This window comes from Bos taurus, chromosome 18 (assembly GCF_002263795.3).
Source record: "Bos taurus isolate L1 Dominette 01449 registration number 42190680 breed Hereford chromosome 18, ARS-UCD2.0, whole genome shotgun sequence".
Classification (NCBI taxonomy): Eukaryota; Metazoa; Chordata; class Mammalia; order Artiodactyla; family Bovidae; genus Bos; species Bos taurus.
Window position 1 is genome coordinate 63,238,321 of NC_037345.1, and position 18,949 is coordinate 63,257,269.

Genomic DNA, 18,949 nt, shown 5'->3' on the forward strand with positions numbered 1-18,949 from the left:
CCTGCGGCCAGTCACCTCTCGCTACAGCCCTCGGGGGGGCGTGTCAGGCAGCGCAGAGCCAATCCGTGGCCGAGGAAGGAGCAACGGGGCGGAGCCTGCCTCTCGCCAATTGGAAGTGCCAGGAGGTGGGCCTGTCGGTCTGCGGACGGCTGAGGCGCCATGAATATTTTACCCAAGAAGAGCTGGCACGTCCGGAACAAGGACAATGTCGCCCGCGTGCGGCGTGACGAGGCCCGAGCCCGTGAGGAGGAGAAAGAGCGTGAGCGGAGGGTGCTGCTCGCTCAGCAGGAGGTGAGCCGCCGGCCCGGGCAGACGCGGCGCCACGGCTCAGCGCGCAGGCGCCGGGAGCGGGGCGGCGCCGGGAGCGGGGCACCCTGGCGGACCTGGGGCCCGGCTCCCGGGAGGGGCCTGCGGGCCGTGCCGACACTCCCCTCGACCTCTCCTTGGTCCTCCTGGAGGGCCGGAGTAGGGGCTCGTGAATAATCGGAGCCCTGGGCAGTTCACGGAAGCTCGGGCCGCTTGTTAGTTTAGCTGTACAAACACCCTGTGCAGTGAGCTCCTGCTGTCCCCTGGTGGCTCAGTCAGTAGAGTCTGCCTGCAGTGCGGGAGACCCGGGTTCGACCTCTTGGGTCGGGAAGATCCCCTGGGTCGGGAAGATCCCCTGAAGGAGGAAGTGGCGATCCGCTCCAGTATTCTTGCCTGGAGAATCCCCTGGATGACGGAGCCTGGTGGGACTACATACCGTGGGGTCGCGAGGAGTCGGAAACGACTGAGCGACTTCAGTTTCGCTTTTCGCTGTTGTTCATCCGGTGCAAAGCGCTTGATTTGCAGTCTCTCGAGCCCTGTTCGTTCTTAGCGGGGTGGTTATCTCCCTTCGGCTGAGAAGCGAGATGGCTTCAGAGGAGGGGACACAGCGAAGCGACAGTGGCACAAGCCAGTCCCGCTGCGCCGGGCGTGCCTTTTGCCTGCACCGCTGCGCACTAACGTGTAGGGCTCTCTATGCAACTCCTCACCTGTTTGGTTTACACCTAGCTTCCAGTCCTTTGACTAATCCGATCGTCAGCACTGGCTGGGAGGTAGTCAGGGTTTTTAAAGTTCACATTTATCGGACTTCCCTAGTGGTCCAGTGGCTTCCAATGCAGGGGGCCCAGATTCAGTCCTTGGTCAGAGAAATAGATTGCACGTGCTATAAAACTCAGATCTGCTGCAGCCAAAGTAGTATTTTTAAGTTCACGGTTATCAATAGAAATTGGAAATCGAATGGGCATAGTGACTTAGCTCCATTCCTAGATCAGATCATCTGCCCTAACAGATGTTTTGGCTGCCTTTAGAGCTGTTTTCATTGTGTCAAAGTGAAACCCCCTGGTTTACTGTTTGGAAGGTGGCTTACAAACCACGCCTTGCCTCATTGCTCCGCCCTCTCCCCAGGAAGGGTCAGGTGTCTCTTCTGGGTTCCCAGCACCCCTGCTCCCTTCCTTCGAGCCCTTAGCACTGCGGTGGTCGGCACCAGACTCAAGTCCCTTGGGTTAGAGCTAGGTTCTGAATGTTCTGCCTGTAACTTTTTTCCCCTCCAGGCCCGCACAGAATTCCTGCGGAAGAAAGCCAGGCATCAGAACTGGCTTCCTGCACTGGAAGCAGCAGAAGCGGGAGCCCCAGGCAGTTCTGGCCCTGTGGATCTGTTTCGGGAGCTGCTGGAAGAAGGGAAAGCGGTGACAAAAGGCAATAAAGAATACGAGGAAGAGAAGCGACAGGAGAAGGTAAGCTGGTCTTACCCTCTTCCTCTTCACGGGTGGAGCTGGGGGTGGGGGGTGTGCCTTGCCCTCAGGTGTGACTACTGGAGTATTTAGGGAGATAGTGGGGATTAAACAAGCTAGAGAACTCAGAATAGTATTAGAACATAGCATGTAAGAGGTGTTGGTTACTGCCGGGTGCTAGGTAGACCCCCTCAGGTCTCTAACCTGATGTGCAAACCCTGAAGATGTTGGAGAGTGTTAAGCTTCTTAAAATGTAAATCAGCTGTCCCTCACCTGCCCTCAGGGGTTTCCCATCAGCCTGCCTCCCCGCCCTCCCCCTCAGTCACTGCTTTACCTGGCTGGCTTCTTCACGGTTTGTTATCTCCTCAGATGCTGCCTTGGAACCCTAACATAAGCAGTCCCCTCCTTCCTATGCTGTTTGTTGCTGAAGCTGCCCTTGTGCCCCACAGCAGGGGTGCCCTGGGGACTGGTCTGTGGAGTTCCAGCAGCTGGGGGAGTCGCCTCCTGACAGGCTCTGCTGGCTGAATGTCTGGTTCTGCCTCCGTGGGAACCCTGGCTCCCTAAGAGGGAACACACTTCCTGTTCTCACTTTCACATCTTGTCTCCCTCAGGAGAGGCAAGAGAAAGCCCTGGGCATCCTGACATACCTGGGCCAGAGTGCAGCGGAAGCCCAGACTCAGCCCCCTTGGTACCAGCTGCCCCCGAGGCAGGGCGGCCCCGCTTCTGGTCCTGGACCCGATGAGAGGATTAAGAGCCGCCTGGACCCACTGCGGGAGATGCAGAAGCACTTGGGGAAGAAGAGAAAGCACAGCGGAGACAGTGGTGGTCACAGCACAAAGGAAAAGGCGGCGCCTGAGAAACAACGACCCAAAGGGTAAGGAGCCTCCCTCGGCCAAGCAGGCACCACAGGAGCTCTGGTTGAGGCGGGGGCTCTGGGGTCTGCAAGGTCAGGCCCGTTTTTTAAACACCGTTGAACGTTTCCAGCCTTTTTCTGGGGTCTGCAGGGACTAGGTGATATTTATTACAAGGCCGCTGCTCCAGTGGCTGGTGGGCCATCTGCTCAGCTGCTTGCTCTCATTTATGCTGTATATGTTAGATCCTGGACAGCTCTGAGGTTCTGTTTCTGAGACCAGGGTTTGAGGAGCAGAGGTTCGAGTAAACAGGTGTGCTTGTGTTCCTAGGATGCCAGACCGCCGAGTGCAGGCTGGCACCCTGGCCAGTCTTCTTCCCACAGAGGAGGGGATGAGCCAGGCAGTGCACAAGGCCGCCCAGCCGAGGACTAGCGGAGGGGCACTGCCCGTTGAGGCGGCGAGGCCAGCTGCCGGGTCCCAGCATCAGACCCCTGCCCTCCGAGGGGCTGGGCCTCCAGCTTCCCACACTGAGTGTCCTCTCCCTGCAGGCCTCCGTCCCTGGAACAGCTGCGAGCGGACCGTCTGCGGCGGGAAGCGGCGGAGAGGGCGCGGGCAGAGGCCCTGCTGGCCCGGGTGGGCGGCACGGCGGCCCCGGAGGAGCAGCCGGAAGAGGTGGACGAGCGGCGGAGGCGGTACAACTCGCAGTTCAACCCCCAGCTGGCCCGGCGTCCCCGCCGGCAGGACCCACCCGTGGCTCCCTGACTCTCAAGGGGGGACAGGAGAGGCCGCGGCTGCCAGCCGTCATATAAAACTATTTATTCATAAATATTTTCCAAAATGAAAATAGGTTTACCAAAAAATGTCCCTCACTGGGGAGGGGAGGGGGCGGCCCTGGCCCGGGCCGGGCTGGGGGAGCCTCCCGGCCCCCCGCTGCCGGGGGCGGGGCTGCCGAGGCCAGGCGCCATCGGGCGCAGGGCCCTCACCTGGGCGGGGTCGCATGCGGGGAGGGGAGGCGGGGCCGGTGTCACTGGAGGTCCCGGTCCTCCAGGTAGCGGTACTCAAAGGTGAAGCCTTCCTTCTTCCGCTGGCCCCACTTCTCGTAGTCAAAGTAGATGTAGGTGCCCTGGCCGGGGGAGAAGGCGGTCAGTGAGGGCACGGGGCTCGGGGTCCGGCTGGAGGACAGAGGGCCGGTGCTCAGGGCCTGGCGGAGCCGGGCGCCGGCCCGCTGTGAGCACACGCCGCCTCCCTGCACCCTCACGAGGCTCTTCTCGGGCGGGCGGGAACGTGCTCGCCCCGTGGTGGAGCCGGGTCTGGCTCTGGGCGTGTGCGCCCAACTCCTGCCACTCCTTGCGATGGCTGTGTCTTTGGAGCACTGATTACTGCTGAGTGTGTGAGGCAAACCCTCGAGGCTGCGGAACAGGCTGGCGCCTGCGTCCAGGCATGCTGCCTGGACAGACGTTTTATTACAACGCGGTGGTGCGGGAACTTCTGAGGGGCTGACGCCTAGAAATACACTCCCTTAAAGAGGGTTACAGCTGAACGGGCAGGGGACAGGGCTGCAGTCAGTGTCCGAGAGACACCGTGGGGAGGGCGGGTTCTGAGTGAATGGTGGGCGTGCTTCAGAGAACCTGCCAGAACGCAAGGGAGTGTGTTCAGGACCCTGGCCTCTGCTAAAAGCCTGGAGGAAAAGCCGCTGTGGACACACCAGCTACAAGTGAAATGAAGTACAGCACAGCAGGACACTACACAGCAGGTACTGGTGCTTAACAGTGATCAACTCATTTAATCCTCACAACAGCTGCGCAAAGGGAGGTCCTGTCACCCCGTTTTTACAGATAAGGAGTGGAGACAGATGTTCACGTGAACCGTCCAGTCACCAGCTAGAGCTGGGTTCAAACCCAGGTGGTCTGGCTCAGTGAAGTGGAGGTTCTCGTTACTTATTAGAATGAGAAGACGTCTCCTTCCGTGTAGCCGAACCCCTGCCCTGCTGGGTGTGGGGAGCGTCGCGTGCGCCCTGATCTTGGGTGGGAGACACCGCATCCCCCACCCCCGGCTGGAGGCGAGGCAGGGGACAGCCTGCGTGGGGCTAGGAAGCTCCTCGGAGGAAGGCACCTCAGAGGCTGGCGCCCGTCTCTGGGCTGACCCACAGCCGGACAGGGTGGGGAGGAGGATGGCCGGGCGGGCCGCACTACGTGGACTCGGCCCGTGGGGACCAGGCCGACGGGGCGCGGGGAGGGGCCCTCACCTGCTCGAACTCGTCTGTGATGGTCTTGGGCTCCTCGTGCCTCTGGAACCACATCATGTACTTGGTGTGGAACCGCCAGGACTGCTTCTTCAGGGCCTTGGCTGCCAGGTACTGCGCCTTCGTGCCCTGGGGAGGGAAGGCGGGGCGCTCAGGGGTTGGGGCTGGGGCAGGGCGACAGGCTGACCCCAGGCCCCGCCACAGACCGAGCGGGGCTGGGGCACAGAACATAGCAGTGCAGCTCTGAAGGGAGAAGAGGCAGGAGGTGAAAAGTGCTTTCAGAAAAGCTTTGAGAAGGAAAAGTGACTGATCATGATGAGAGCTGAGAGCAGGCAGTTTAGAGACTTTCCCAGGGAGGGCTGAGGGCAGAGGTCACTGATGACTCACTGGGGTCACAGGGGGGACAACTCTGTGGCGGTCCCCAGGGAGGCCTGAGAAAGTGCCCACGGGCGCCAGGGCAGGCAGGCTCCCTGCTGTTGCCCTGGACAGGCCAGCCCCGACCTCGGCAGCCCTGACCCTCCTGCTGGAGCGGGGGCAGGGATGGGCTGGGGCAGCAGCGGGGCTGTGGTAGCCGCACCCACCTCATTCCTGCAGCCCGAGGGGGGACCCTGCTGTACCTCCAGATAGTAGAAGATGAAGAAGAGCGTCTCTGTGGACAGGCGCTGGTAGAACTCCACGGTGTCCGAGTGTGGGGGTGGCATCTGGTGGTGGTAGGGGGGCGTCGGACAAGGGTTCCGGGGTAGGTACTGCCTGTGGGGGACAAGGGGTCAGGGCCGGCCAAGGGCAGTGGGCCGCGGCCCCCTCGCTTGCCGCAGGCCCTCACCGGATACGCTCCGAGTCCGAGGGGTGGGGCATGTGGTGCCAGGCGGCCTCCTCCATGGCCTGCTGGTAGAGCTGCTCCTTGGTGAGGGGCACTGGGCCCAGTGGACACACGCCCAGCGACAGCGGGATGTTCACCTCCGACAGCTGCAGGGGGGGCTGGGCCGAGGCCGGGGGTGCCGACGTGCTGCTCAGGAGGATGTCTGCGGGGCGGCGGCAAGCGTGAGGCCACGGCGTGCAGCCCGCCTGGCAGGCCCACCCTAGCCCCGGCCACTCACCTCGCTCGGTCAGGTGCAGCGTGGGTACGGGGTCTTCGATGCCAGAGCTGATGGCCGCACGCTCCGCCATAGACTTCAGCGAGCTCAGGGGCTCGGGGGCCTGGGGAGGAAGTGTGGCTGAGGCCGGGGCCACGGGGAGGCCCTGGTCCTCGTGGTCGGCACGCCCGCCTCTCCGCTGGGGTTCAGCTGAGCCAAAGCCGTCTGCATAGGACAAGCTCCAGCAACACTGAGCGGCAGAGAGAAGACCCGGGCATGACCGAGCGTCCGCCGACCCGGGCGCCCAGCACGTGTGGACCCTGCTGCACAGTGCCACAGGGCACCCCCAAGCACCCCACGCTGCAGACGGTCAGCGCTGTGAAGCCCCACCGAGCGCCTGCTGCTCTGCGCGCCCGCACGCCAGAAGGGCCCGCTCACTGCCTGTTCCGGCCTGGCCGGCGAGGCACCAGGGCCCCCACTTGGCCCCTGCAGCTGTTCTGACCTCCTCACCCCATGCTGGCAGTGACGAGGCTCTGCCCTGCTGCTCGGGCTCCCTTACCCCACAGCGTGCTGCGCGCACAGGCCCCGCGGGGACCTTTCCACCCGCATCTCTCCTGTCATCTCTCTCCTCAAAACCTTTCTACCTGTCCCCATCGCTCACTCAGTAACCGGAAGAAACAAAACGTGGACCAGTGTCAGGAACCTCAAGACTCCTTTTTCTCCAGAGAAATAAACACACACATGGAGTTTCCTGTTCACTGTACCTCTCAAGCTTGGGTGCTTACTCTGAGCCAGAGACGGTTCTGAGAGCATCATGAGGCCTGTCCCAAAGAATCCCTCACACTGGAGGCGGGACTGTGAGCCCTTCTGTTTTCAGGTTGAAGGAAGGAAGGGGCAGGGGACAGTGCAGGGCTGGGTCTCCCGAGGAGCCGAGGGCAGACATGATGGCCCAGGAGGCCGCGCCTGGCCGCACTCACCCTGTCTGCTGAACCTGCCAGCCCCGGCCCCAGGCCCAGCCTGGATATGAGCCCCTCCCCTCACACCGAGCCCTTGCTGCGGGTCTCCCCAGGTTAAGGCAGGTGTACCTGCATGGTCCACAGCCCCGCCCCCACAGCGTGTGCAGGGAAGGTGGGAAGTGAGTTCGGCCAGCACAAAGTGGCTCAGAGCAGACAAGTGTTTCCTGGAGTTAAGAGTTGTCTGTCTTCAAAGGGAAGAAAACAGTGAGCCCCGGACAGTGAGTTGCGTGAAACTACAGCCTCGTGGGGCGAGCTGGGGACAGACTGACGGTTGGAAGAAAGGTGACAGTGGACACAGCGAGGCAAGGGTCCAGGGGACAGAGGCCGCGGCAGGGAGCAGCAGAGCAGCCGGAGCAGAGGTGATGGCGCAGGGGTGTGGGCAAGGAGCCGGGGGGCTCTGCCAGCTGGAGGAGGGACCCCGGGGTGAGGCGCAGGCCCACCTTGATCTCGGGTGCGGCGCTGAACTGCGGAGGCCCGTTCAGCAGGCTGCCAGCTGCCTTGGCCTCATTGAAGCTGGGCGTTGGGGAGCTGGGGGGGTTCACAGGGAGCGGCACCAGGAGGCTGGGTCCCCCTGCGTTGTTCCCTGAGCCTGGGGCCACACCCCCGGCACCCACTGGGGCTGTGGCACTGGGTTCCTTCCTGTGGAGGAGAACAGACGGGTGCAGGCTCAGAGAAGGGTCCCGGGTGGGACGGACAGGGAGACTCGGAGGTCAGGAAAGTCACAATGGGAGCGCGCACGGTGGTGCCGGCAGTGGGGTGCGGTCAGCCCAGGACAGGGGCGCTGCTTGAGAACACGCATCCTCAGGAGGCCGCCTCTGCAGTGGCCAGTGCAGGAGGGTGCGGCGAACGCCCACCCAGAGCCCAGGGAGGCACCTGGGGTCAGCCCGCATCCCCCACGAAGGGGAGCACGCTCTCGGGGCGTTCTCCTGGAAGGAGGACCCTGCGGGGGAGGGGGGCTGCCCTGAGACCTGGAGGAGTGCGGAGAAGAGGAGGGCAGAGACCTGCACTTGGAGAAATGGACGTGAACCCGTCCACGGAGCTGGGCCCTGGGGAGGACACGGGCCAAGGAGACGCAGAGCGCCCAGCAGTGTGGGGCCCGGGGACAGCCCTGCTCGGATGGGGGCTTCTGGGGAGGGCCCGCTGGCGCGGACAGGCACACATCTGTGCGATGGGGCCGTGGCAGGGCCGCACACTCACGCGGTGCTGGGGGGCGGGTTGTGGGGGCCGGGCGGGGGGCCCAGGGCCTGGCTGCCAGTGCTGCTGCCCCCGGTGCTGCTGAGCGCTGCCTCCGCCGGGCTGTCCGCCACCACCGAGCTGTAACCTGGCGTGCGAGAGGGGTCAACATTGGCCTCCACCACAGCCCCCAGGGCCTCCCCCCACCCCCCGCCGCCCCCACTTACTGGTGGCACCGTTCTGCTTGCCGGCGCCCCCGCCTCCGCCGCTGTTGCCCCCGCCGCCACTTCCCGCCCCAGGCTGGGCGCTGGGGGGCCGGGGCTGGGCACTGGGGGGCCCACTGGGGGCCGGCGGGGCCACAGCCTGTGCGTAGGGGGCAGGGGTGCCTGCACTGTGGCTGGGCGCCGGGCTGGCCTTGGCGCCCAGAGCGCTCGCGGGGGCAGCCGCAGCTGGGGCCCCGTTGCTGCCAGGGGTGGCGCTCAGGGCAGAGGCGGCGGGCGGGGGGCCGGGCGGGTAGCTGGGCGGCACAGCCGGGGACTGAGGGTGCTGGCTGCTGTGGACGGGCTTGGAGCCGTTTTTGGCTGGAGACTGCAGGTGGGAGGGAGCAGAGGGTCAGGACCCGGGGGCCGCCCGCACACCCTCCCTGCGACAAGGCCCACCCTCCCTGCGACAAGGCCCACCCTCAGCACTGGCACTGCTACCCCGGCCCTTGCAGGGACCCTGTGGCTTCCACCTCCAGCTCCACGCTGACAACACTTACGCGTGTCCAGCTGGCAGCCAGCCCACCACATCCTGCCTGGACAACCCCCTACGACGTCCCACAAGGATCTGAGACCCCATGTAATGATGGGGGGACACCCCCACGACATCCCACAGGGGCCTGAAACCCCATCTGATTATGGAGGGAACATCCCCAGCAACATCCCACAGGGGCCTGAAACCCCATCTGATTATGAAAGGAACGCCCCCAATGACATCCCACAGGGCCCTGAAACCCCATCTGATTATGGAGGGGACATCCCCAGCGACATCCCACAGGGACCTGAGACCCCATCTGATGAGAGAGGGGACACCCCCATGATATCTCACAGGGGCCTGAGACCCCATCTGATGAGGGGACACCCCCACAACTTTCCACAGGGACCTGAGACCCCAACTAATGATGGGGGGACACCCCTACAACTTTCCACAGGGACCTGAGACTCCATCTAATGATGAGGATATACCCCCACAATGTCTCACAGGGACCTGAGACCCTATCTGATGAGGGGGGACACCCCCATGACGTCCCACAGGGACCTAAGCCCCCATCTGAAGACCTGGGGGGTGGGGGCGGGGGAATAGTGGGAACCACGAATGTCCTCAGAATGAAGTGGCTGAACCCAGCCTGTCATGTCTAAACCCAGCCTGTCGTGTCTAAAAGCACAACAGGAATTCTGAATCAAAACTGTCACTAACATAACTTGGGAGGCTGCTGGTGACCCCCACGCCACAAAGTGGAGTCTGGAGCCCAGTGCCAAGCCCACCCCCACCCTGAGGCCCAGCTGCTGCTGCCCACACTCACGCCCCCAGGCAGCCGGCCCCACCGTCTCCAGGACTGCCCGCCGCCTCCCCCATTGCCCCGCTGCCTCCTGGGCCCTCGAGCCCACCGCACACCAAGCAGGACTCACTAGCTTGACTCTGTCTCCTTCCTGGCACCACGCTCGGTCAGCCCGTTTCACCCCAGCTTCACCACCCTGGCCTCAGCGTGCCCCTGGGGACCAGCCCTCCCAGGAACCCACACTCGCCCTCCCTAAGACCCCTTCGGGTGTGACAGGATCCCTACAGTGTGCCCCTGTCCAGGCAGAGGCAAGCAGAGCCCACCGGGCTTGTGAGGGGAGACCTGTGGCACACACGGCCAGCACGACCAAAGCCCAGAGCACCCCCAAGAAACGCAACCCATGCGGTTCCCGACCTCTCATTGCTCAGGCTTGCTGAGCCCCTCAGCCCCCCGCCTGAGGTCCTGTACTCCGCGAGCCCAGCGTGCCTGGCCGGCTCCCCGCCATGTTTCCTAGCCCATCACGACGGGCCTGTTGCCCGCCGCCGCCTCACAGGGGGATCCTCCTCTAACGCCCAGGGCTGCCACCTCTCCCTGGAACCACCCGCCGACCATGCCCTGCCGCTGCACAGACCTCCCAGGGAGCACCGCCGCCCGCCCAGCATGTCCCCAGAGCCCTGCACGAGGGCCCTGCTCAGGCCGCAGTGAGCCCCTGGGGAGGCATGAATGGGTGAGTGCTGGCCCATCAATGGCCGACCCCCAGCGCACCCACCTGGCTGACTTCACTGTCTGTCGAGCGGCCCCTCTTCTTGTCGTCTTCCGAGTTTTCCTGAGGTTTGAGAGGTGCGGTCAGAACCTGGGAGTCTCTGGGGCCTGACAGAGTCGCCTACCTCTGAACCCCCAGATCTGACGCCCACAGGCCGCTTCTGGCCCCAAAGCTGTTCAGGGCCCTGGGAGCTTCACCTCCAGGGAAACCTACCTAACCCTGCTCCCCGGGGCTCCTGTGTTCGGGGGCCAATACCCCCGCCAGCCTCTCAGGGACCCAGGAACCAGCTCTCCTTAGGGAGTCCCCACATCCCCCTCCCAGGGGTCCAGTGGCCCAGGCACGCCCCCACCCACCACCGTGTTCCACACCCGGACCCACAGTGGCCCTGACCGCCCTGCTGGCGATCTACAGCCGAGGGCCCAGAGCCCAGACACGCGTCCCCAGCCCCGGAGCCTACGGGTGATGCGGCCCCCAGGCCTCACCGTGGTGCAGTTGGCCGGGCTGGGCGGGATGGGCGAGCTAGAGGTGGTCGAGGTGGGCGTGCTGCTGGACTGGTTGAAGATCTCGTCCTCCATGTGGCTGTGGCTGGGGGGGGAGGTGGCGACCAGCGCCTGTGCTGTGGGAGGGGGCAGGCGCGTCAGTGGGCAGCCCCCTCACCGGGCCCCGCTGCCCCCGCAGGCCCACGCCGCGCTCACGAATGTCCTCGAGGTCCAGGTCATCGTAGAGGAACTCGTTCTCCTCGAAGTCGGGGTCCTGGGACGAGTCCACATAGTACTCGACGTCGTCTTTGATCTTGCGGATGGCGTCCACCAGGATGGAGTCATTGTCCAGCATGCGCAGGATGGTCTCCAGCATACGCACATGGTAACGGTGCTTCTCGATGTGCCGCTTCAGGCCCTCGATCCGGTCCTGCTTCTGCTGGCGAGCCCGGGCCGGCTCAGGGGTGGCAGGGCCCTGGGCCCCCACAGAACCTGGCCGCAGTCCCCGGGCCCCCACAGCCCTCCCGAGCCCGCCACCCCTCCCCCTACAGAGCCCACCCCTACAGAGCCTGCTGCAGTCCCCGGGCCCCCAGGCCCTTGATCCGGTCCTGCTTCTGCTGGCAAGCCCAGGTCCAGCTCAGTGGCGGCGGGGCCCCGGGCCCCCACAGAGCCTGGCCGCAGTCCCTGGGCCCCCCAGCCCTTCCAAGCCCGCCACAGTCCCTGGGCCCCCAGGCCCTCGATCTGGTCCTGCTTCTGCTGGCGAGCCCGGGCCAGGCTCAGGGGCCGCGGGCCCTCCGGGCTCCTCCAGCCCTCCCAAGCCCGCAGGGGCAGCACGCGCCTCCCACCCCGAGATCAATGCCAGCGGCAGGGAGAGCCAGGGAGCCCACGGCTCCCTGCGACAGGCCCCATCCACCCACCCGCCTCTCTCAGTGGCAGCCCCTACCTGAGCCCACCTGCCCACTGCGTCCGCCCTCTGCAGCACACAATCTCCCTTGCTCCTCCTCGCTCTAACAGCAGTAATGGCCAACCCCGTTTGGGGGTGCGTACTGTTCACAACTGTAACCATCTTTGTCACCACCCTGACACTGCACCCTCGTCCATGTACCCCTAAGTCCGGATTCAGAGGCCTGCCATAAAGCCCCATCGCCTTCAGGATTTGATGTCTCAGCTCCAGCTCCAATCCATCCACTCTGCAACGACCCTTCTCCCTCTGGCACCCGGCCGCCCCTGCGCCATCCTTCACCCTCCTCTGCACACAGACAGAGGCACCCCTGGAACGCAGACCCGGTGGTCCTGGCTCTCTGGGACTTGGGCCCTGGGCCCTGGCTTGGTTTCAAAGCACTCCTCTCCTCGGGCCAAACCAACCGTTCCTCCACGTCCCACTGTGCCCACACCTCCTGCCCTCCTCAGGTCCTGGGCCCTCGGTGGCTGGGAGGCCACAGCGGCAGCTCCCCAGTCTCCTGCCCTGGGGGCCTCAGGCTTCATGCTTACCCTCCACCCGAGCCGAACTCAGCATCTTCCCCCAAACTGCCCCTCCTGACAGCCCGCTGTTCACCCAGACGCCAGGCGGCACCCGTGGGATGGCCTTACCCTTCCCTACACCCCCAACCCTCACCGTTCACGCTCCGCCCCCACCTGCCTCCGGAGCCCGGGCCCTGACTCCCACCCACCAGCCTGGCCCTGCCCCTGCCCTCTGCGCTCTGGGCCCCTGCCCCCCGCCCCCGTCCTCTGCGCTCCGGGCCCGACCCCTGCCCCCATCCCCTGCGCTCTAGGCCCCTGCCCCCGCCCTGGCCCCCGTCCCCCTGCGCTCTGGGCCCCCCACTCACATCCTTGTCACCCTTCTTCTTGCGCGTCTGCACCGACAGGGACTCCACTTCGCTCTCAAACTGGTCCACCTGCATGTTCAGGGTGTCGATGGTGTTCTGTGCGCAGAGGAGAGGAAACAGTCAGCAGAGTCCTCACCCCACAGGGCTGGGCCCCCACTTGCTCAGCCCTCCTCTGCCCGGACGCACCGTGAGCCACTGGCCGACCTCCTCCTTCTCCTTCTGGGCGGGGTCCACCTTCTGCGCCAGGCCCAGGCCCTCCTTGCTGTAGGCTTTGGTCTTGGTCTCTCGCTCCACGACTTTGAACCGCTCCATTTGCTGTGGAGAGCGCCGTTGGCGGGGGTCCCGAAGGCGGGAGAGCAGCTGACTCAGGACTGGGGAGCACACACTGGAGCCCCAGGGGCTGCTGCCTGCCTTCCCCCAGGCCCTTTTACTCAGGGCCTCTGGGGCCCCAGGACTCCTGCCACCCCCGCCTCTCAGGCACCAACCCCGGGCTCCTACCGTCTCAATGAGCTTGCGGTTGTCTATGAGCTGCCTCTTGTCCTTGATCTCGTTGGACGCTACCCATGTCTTGATCTGGTCCCTCAGCCGCTGGAGGAGGTAACAGCAAGACGGTCAGGCAGCCTCAGGGCGGCCTGGCCCCCAGCTCTCCAGCCCTCGGCTTCCCGGGACCCAGCAGTCCACGCTCCCTGTTCCCGCCGCCCTCAGGACACAGGAGTCCAGGCCCCCAGCCCCCTCACTTGAAGCTTCTTAATCTCCTTCTTTAGATCAGCCTCATACTTTTCTTTCTGGTTCGCGTTGGCTGCATTGTGGAGCTGCGGGACGGAGAGAATGCAGGCGTCAGTGCGGTTCTGGCTGCCCGACGGCCCTCTGCAGAGGAAGACTCCAGTCTCTCTGTGGGCCGGGAACTCTGGGGGACCCACCCCCCATGCCCACCAAGCCAACCCAGAGCGGCTTCTCTGAGGTCCTTAGCACCTGGACAGGCAGGCCCTCTCCCGGTCCACACTCAGGAGCTCCCCAACCTTGTCCTGTTTGCCCATCCCTGGAGGTGCACCTGGATTTTCAGGCCCAACCCTGGTACCTTCTGCCAAATATCTTCAAATTGCTCCACGCCCTCGGACACCTTCTTGAGGCAGCGGTCAATCTCACCTGGTGGGGAGGAAAGGAGACTGTGAGAGTCCTGCCGAGGCAGCAGGCGCCCAAAGAAGAGTTCTGAGGAGCAAGCGTGTGGCACGCCGGCGGGAAGCGTGGTACCTTGGAGTTTGCGCTTGTCCGCCATCTTCCCTGCCCTACAGACGCACTCTCTTCATACTCTCCTGAAGACGGACGCTGCTGGGAGAGAGTAAGAAAGAACACACGTTTACTCCCTGGCTGATGAGGGCCACGAACAAGGCCGGGACTGTAGGGTGCATGGATGGCGAAGGGGAAGAGGCAGTAGCTATCTGGTGATGGAGACCAGGCCCCGTTCTCCTCCTCTGGCCTTGACTGCCCAGAACAGGTCTGGCCCATGAGAAGACTTTAGAAGTTTCTGACCAAGGAAATAGATATACTTTTTTCACGCCTCTGACCCAGGAAGTGGAAAATTCCTAGGGCATGAAGCATCTTCTCCCACAGATGACACTCAAAAGGATTTCCTGGAGCAGGAAAATGGTACGTGGCCGAGTCAGGCTGACTGCTGGGGATGAGGCCCTAGACCCAGAGACCATGATTCCCCCAGAGGAGTCAAGCACACAAGTGACCAGAACCCTAACACAGGGAGAGATCACTCCCCAGACAAGTCAGGAGGCAGAAAATTTTGCATCCCACAGAGAGGAGTCGTATACCGTATACACACGGTGAAGTTGTGACAGGGGGCAAGCGTGGTAGGGGCAGACGAAAGGTGCCTACAACTGGGAAAACCAAACCCACCGACCCTTACAGAGGGATGGACCCCAAGCAGAAGATGGCCTTCGACCTCTGATAAGTTTACTCCAGACGAGAATCCTGAAACCAAAGAAGATATTACTACTAACCTGTAGTGCCTAAACCAAAAAGGGTTAGAGGCGTGGGGCAGAGAGCACCAGCGGAGAGGATCAGGAGAGGTGAGAACTCCGACAGAGATGAGGGGGGGAAGGTAACCTCGGCAGAGGCGGGGCTACCTGCACCCACGCAGGAAGGAATTACACGTCAGATGCAGAGGTGGTGCAGACTCAGGGACACCTAAGCCTTCCAACAAAACTCCTCTACACAGAGATGGGCATCTCCAGCCTACAGGAAGTGACACGCAACCCAGAGGGGACTGAGATCACAGGGGAGCCACCAGAAGCTTTCCCTGGGAGGAACTGCCCCTCAGGACCCGACCCCAAGCCCAGGAGAGATGGCAAGCCTCAGAGAGGGAGGTCCCTGCAGAGATGGGGAGCGCACCCCACAGGCCAAGGTGGGGAGCCCTCGAGCAGCCCCAACTGCCCAGGCAGAAAGAGCAGGCCGAGGAGGACTAGGAGCCTCGACCCAGAGAGAAGTCATGCCAAGAGTGCCCCCACCGTGGAGAAGGAGAAGGGAGCCTCCGGAAGAGTCCTGTCCTCCAGAACTTTGCACGGGGACAGGAACATCCTGTATCTTATGCTGTCCGTGAACGTGGCGAGGGCAACACAGAACACAGCTATAGGTTTTGCTACCTAGTTGAAACTCCAATAAAATGTGCTAGCAGCCACCGGAGGGCCAGGGTCTTAGAGAGCACGCCTTCGAACCAGAAGCACCCCGGGACGGGCCCACCCTCCAGAGGCCCCCACTCTGGGGATGCCAACCTCTGATGGGGGCGGGGGTGCAGGGCGGAAAGGGCCAAGTGAGAGGGACAGCTGCACCCTCAGCCAGGGCTGGCTGACACGCCAAGGTGGGGAACACGGAGCAACTCCAGCTCCAGGAAGGCGGGGCAGCCAGAAAAAGCACCCAGGATACAGTAGCACAGAGGGGCTCAAAGCAAGGTGAGGCAGCACCTGGGCCCAGGAGCTCACACCAGGGCCTGGATAGGCCATGAGGCGTGCAGGGGTGAGTCTCAGCCAACACCCCGACGCTGGAGCGCCTCCTGCTGCCCGGGGGTGTGGGGGGCCAGGAGCGTCAGACAAGAGCTTCTGCTCCCCACCTCTGCCCCAGAAGCCCCACACGTGGGCAGGGACGGGCGCTCCAGCCCGGAGGGTTTACACCCCGAACAAGGCACTGCAGGCCTCAGGGAGGGAGGTCCTCACACAAAATGGGCCTGGGCACCCAGCCCAGGAGAGGAGTTCATACCCTCTGGAGGGGCAACAGACTGCGGCAGTAGAAGTCGTGAAGGAAACAAGGTGCTGGGGCCAAGGAGAGCCTGAGCCCAGGAAGCGATCTTTCAGACAGCACCTCCAAGTGGGCAGGGCTGAGCCCGCGAGAAGACACCACCTGAGCTGGGGAAGGCAGCGGCTCCAGAGGAGGGCACGTATACCGGGTTGGGTGCTCACGCCCCAGGACGGGTCGGTACTTACAGGAGCTGAGAGCCTTGGCTGCGGAGGCACCATGCCCCCCTCCACCCTGAGAACCCCCACAGCAAGTGGGAAGCCTGTACCTCAGATCCGCAGGAAAGGCCTAGAAAGGGGGCTGGAGCCCGAGTCCTGAGGTAGAGAAGCCCTCCTCACAGAAGAGCCCTAGGCTGGGGGTGCTGCTGCTCTCAGAGGGGCCCCCGGGGAGCTCCGGGGCAGACAGGCATGGCAGGGGTCTCGGGGGAGACGTGCGGGTGCTCTCACCACCCCGAGTTGCAAACGGCACCCAGGACTCTGGAACCCTGGCCCAGGAGATGTAACCAAAACACTCCATCCAGGAGGAAGGCACATCCCCACGAGTCAGGAGCCTATTCTGGGGGTAGGGCGGTGAGCAGTGTGCCAGACCCACAGAAGCCAACGACCACTCGAGCGGGACTAAAACTCACACGGAAGAGCCCCCAAACTGTCACTTTGCGGGAGACCACTCTGCCGCACACACGCCACAGGAGCTGAAGCCTTAGTCCTGGAGAACCAATACCAAGCGGTCCCTAAATCTGGGGGCTGTCACAAGCTGTCGGGTGAGGCGCCCTGGCCTGCTGGGGAGTGGTACTGGAAGGCCTCCCTTAACCTGGGAGGCCACTGACACCAGGAGGCGGACACACCAGGTCCTGGAGTGGAGGGGGTCATCTCCCCACTGCAAGGCCCAGGACCAAGGTTAGGGGACTGGGAATCCCACCGTGGGGTCTTCCCCTCAAGTCTCGGGCATCTTACCCCCCACATCAAGGAAGCTGGGCCTCAGGAGAGGGCAGACACTGAGTCCTGCCCAGTGGGACATCACGAGCAGGGCGGAGGCATTGGCCCTGGGCACCAGCACCGGGAAGGGTCCTTAGTGTCCATGGTGGGGGGCACACAGAAAGGCACAGACACCTCAAGTCCAACAGTGGCCAACGCCAACACCAACACAGACAGGAACCTACCCCTGGAGGAGGCAACACCGAGCAGTTCCTCATCCCGGGGAAAAAAGCCCCACTCCGGCCCCCAAACCCCACACCGCACAGTACAGGAAGCTCAGCCTGAAGAAACCTTACACTCCGAGGGGGCTCCAGCAGGGGGGTCTGGGCAGGCTTGAGCCCGGGTTCCACGACTGCTTACACCAAGAGCATTCTTTAGAGCTGGGGAGCTTCCACAGCTGCAGTGAGGCGCCCGAGATGAACACCCAGGGGCTGGGGGCCTTGCCCCCTTGCAGGATCACACCCCAGTGGAGGGACTGATGTGAATGGAGGCAGAAGCCTCAGACCGAGGGAAGTAACAGCCGACACAGTGAGGGCAGCGGGGTGGGGAAGGAGCCAAAACAATCAGCACCAAAGGACAGGAGCAGCAACCGTGGGGAGGGGCTCGCCCCCGAGCTGACAGGCAGGGTCTGCTTAGAACAAGCGGTGCTGGCGCTGCCCGCCACCAGGAGATGGCTGACGCCGCGGGGAGAGCGGGAACTTGGGAGAGGCCCCCAAGAGAGGACCAGGTGCCCAAGACCCACAGGAGCTCAACAGTCCCACCAAGAAGACCCTGAGGCAGGAGTGACATCAAGAGGAAGTCCACACCCGGATCGGGCTGGGCAGAGTTCTGGATCCAGGAGACACAGCGTCCCAAAGAGCCAGGGACAGATACTCAAGAGTAAGAGCTGAGACACAAGTGGGCAACAGAGAGGAGAGTCGTGACACCCGCGGGAGGAAGGCCTGGGCCGAGGCCGTGCAAGCCTCAGAGGTGGGGTACTTGTCAAGCCCTAGACCTGGCGGACTTGTGACTACAGAGGCAGAAACTTGGGCTGAGACTCCAAGCTCTGGAGCTGGTGTCTTCACTCCAGGAGAACTGACACCCCCGACCCCTTCCCCAAAGAGAAGAGTGGCGCCCGCGGTGGGAGGGGAGTGGAGAAAAGGGGGAAGGGTGACCCCCTCTCCTCGTCCGGGGAACTCGCAGCCCCACACCCACGCGAAGGGGGCAGCCTCGCCCGGAGACCGCCCCCCCAGCACAGGGGCTGCAGCCGAGGGGTGGGGGGCAGGCACCTGAGCCCCGAGAGGGCGGGCACCTGCGGCCAGGGGCGCCTCCATCCTTCCAGCGAGGAGCCAATACCGACGCGGAGAGGGGCGGGCACCTCGCACCCTCACACCCCACGGGGGCCCGACGCGGAGGCCGCGCGGGGCCGGGGTCGTGGGAGGACCCCCGGGCGCCGCTGAGGGGCGTGGAGGAGGGGGGCGGGCGTGCGAGGGCCACGCACCGCCCGGCGGACGGCGAGCGCCGGGGCCGCGCGGGGGCGGGGGCGCCGCGCCGGCCATGTCGCGACAGGCGGCGGGGTCGCAGGGGCGGGAGGCGGCAGGGAAGGCGGCCGACGGCGCCGAGGGAGGAGGGGAAGGGGTCCGGCCCAGTCGAGCCTGACGCTCTCACCACAGGAGCTGGCGCCGCCGCTGAGGAGCGTATCGCGACAGGCGGGGGAGGCGAGCGCCCGCCGCCTTATTCTCGCGCCCCGGGCCCGGGCGCTATCGCGATAGCGGCGCGAAGCGGAAGTGGGGTGGGGGGAAGTGGGCCCGGGGTTGTTCTGACGACGGGGTCGGGGCTCAAGGGAGGCCGCGGCGTCTGCCGAAGGCTCCGCGGAAGCTGACCGGGCCCGGTCCAAGATGGCGGCGGCGGAGGAGGCCTCCCCTCCTCTCTTCTCGTCTCTGGCGCCGACCCGCCCCCGACCCCCGAATATAGGCCTATCA

The 18,949-nt window shown here is 64.2% G+C and overlaps 2 protein-coding genes across 4 annotated transcripts; one reads left to right on the plus strand and one right to left on the minus strand.

The window, feature by feature from the left end:
• Window positions 1-133: 133 nt before the first annotated feature.
• Window positions 134-3,431, plus strand: LENG1 (leukocyte receptor cluster member 1). The gene is made up of 4 exons (NM_001034804.2): window positions 134-291; window positions 1,575-1,757; window positions 2,366-2,628; window positions 3,154-3,431. Exons 1-4 carry the CDS (start codon window positions 160-162, stop codon window positions 3,365-3,367), a joined length of 792 nt encoding a protein of 263 aa, NP_001029976.1. The 5' UTR covers window positions 134-159; the 3' UTR covers window positions 3,368-3,431.
• Window positions 3,407-18,876, minus strand: CNOT3 (CCR4-NOT transcription complex subunit 3). 3 transcript variants are annotated; one of them, XM_010815561.4, is made up of 18 exons: window positions 18,636-18,876; window positions 13,969-14,043; window positions 13,796-13,863; window positions 13,455-13,529; window positions 13,216-13,305; window positions 12,904-13,032; window positions 12,718-12,813; window positions 11,108-11,330; window positions 10,895-11,028; window positions 10,419-10,475; window positions 8,337-8,697; window positions 8,134-8,257; window positions 7,377-7,575; window positions 5,945-6,044; window positions 5,671-5,869; window positions 5,465-5,597; window positions 4,851-4,976; window positions 3,407-3,728 (listed from the first exon to the last, which is right to left on the minus strand). In XM_010815561.4, the coding sequence occupies exons 2-18, from the start codon at window positions 13,991-13,993 to the stop codon at window positions 3,630-3,632; spliced, it is 2,238 nt and encodes a 745-aa protein (XP_010813863.2). In that variant the 5' UTR covers window positions 13,994-14,043; window positions 18,636-18,876; the 3' UTR covers window positions 3,407-3,629. The 3 variants fall into 3 exon arrangements, with proteins under 3 accessions (XP_010813863.2, XP_005219830.2, XP_010813862.2); XM_005219773.5 differs by having other exon boundaries at window positions 11,108-11,327; window positions 13,969-14,046; XM_010815560.4 differs by having other exon boundaries at window positions 13,969-14,046.
• Window positions 18,877-18,949: the final 73 nt, after the last annotated feature.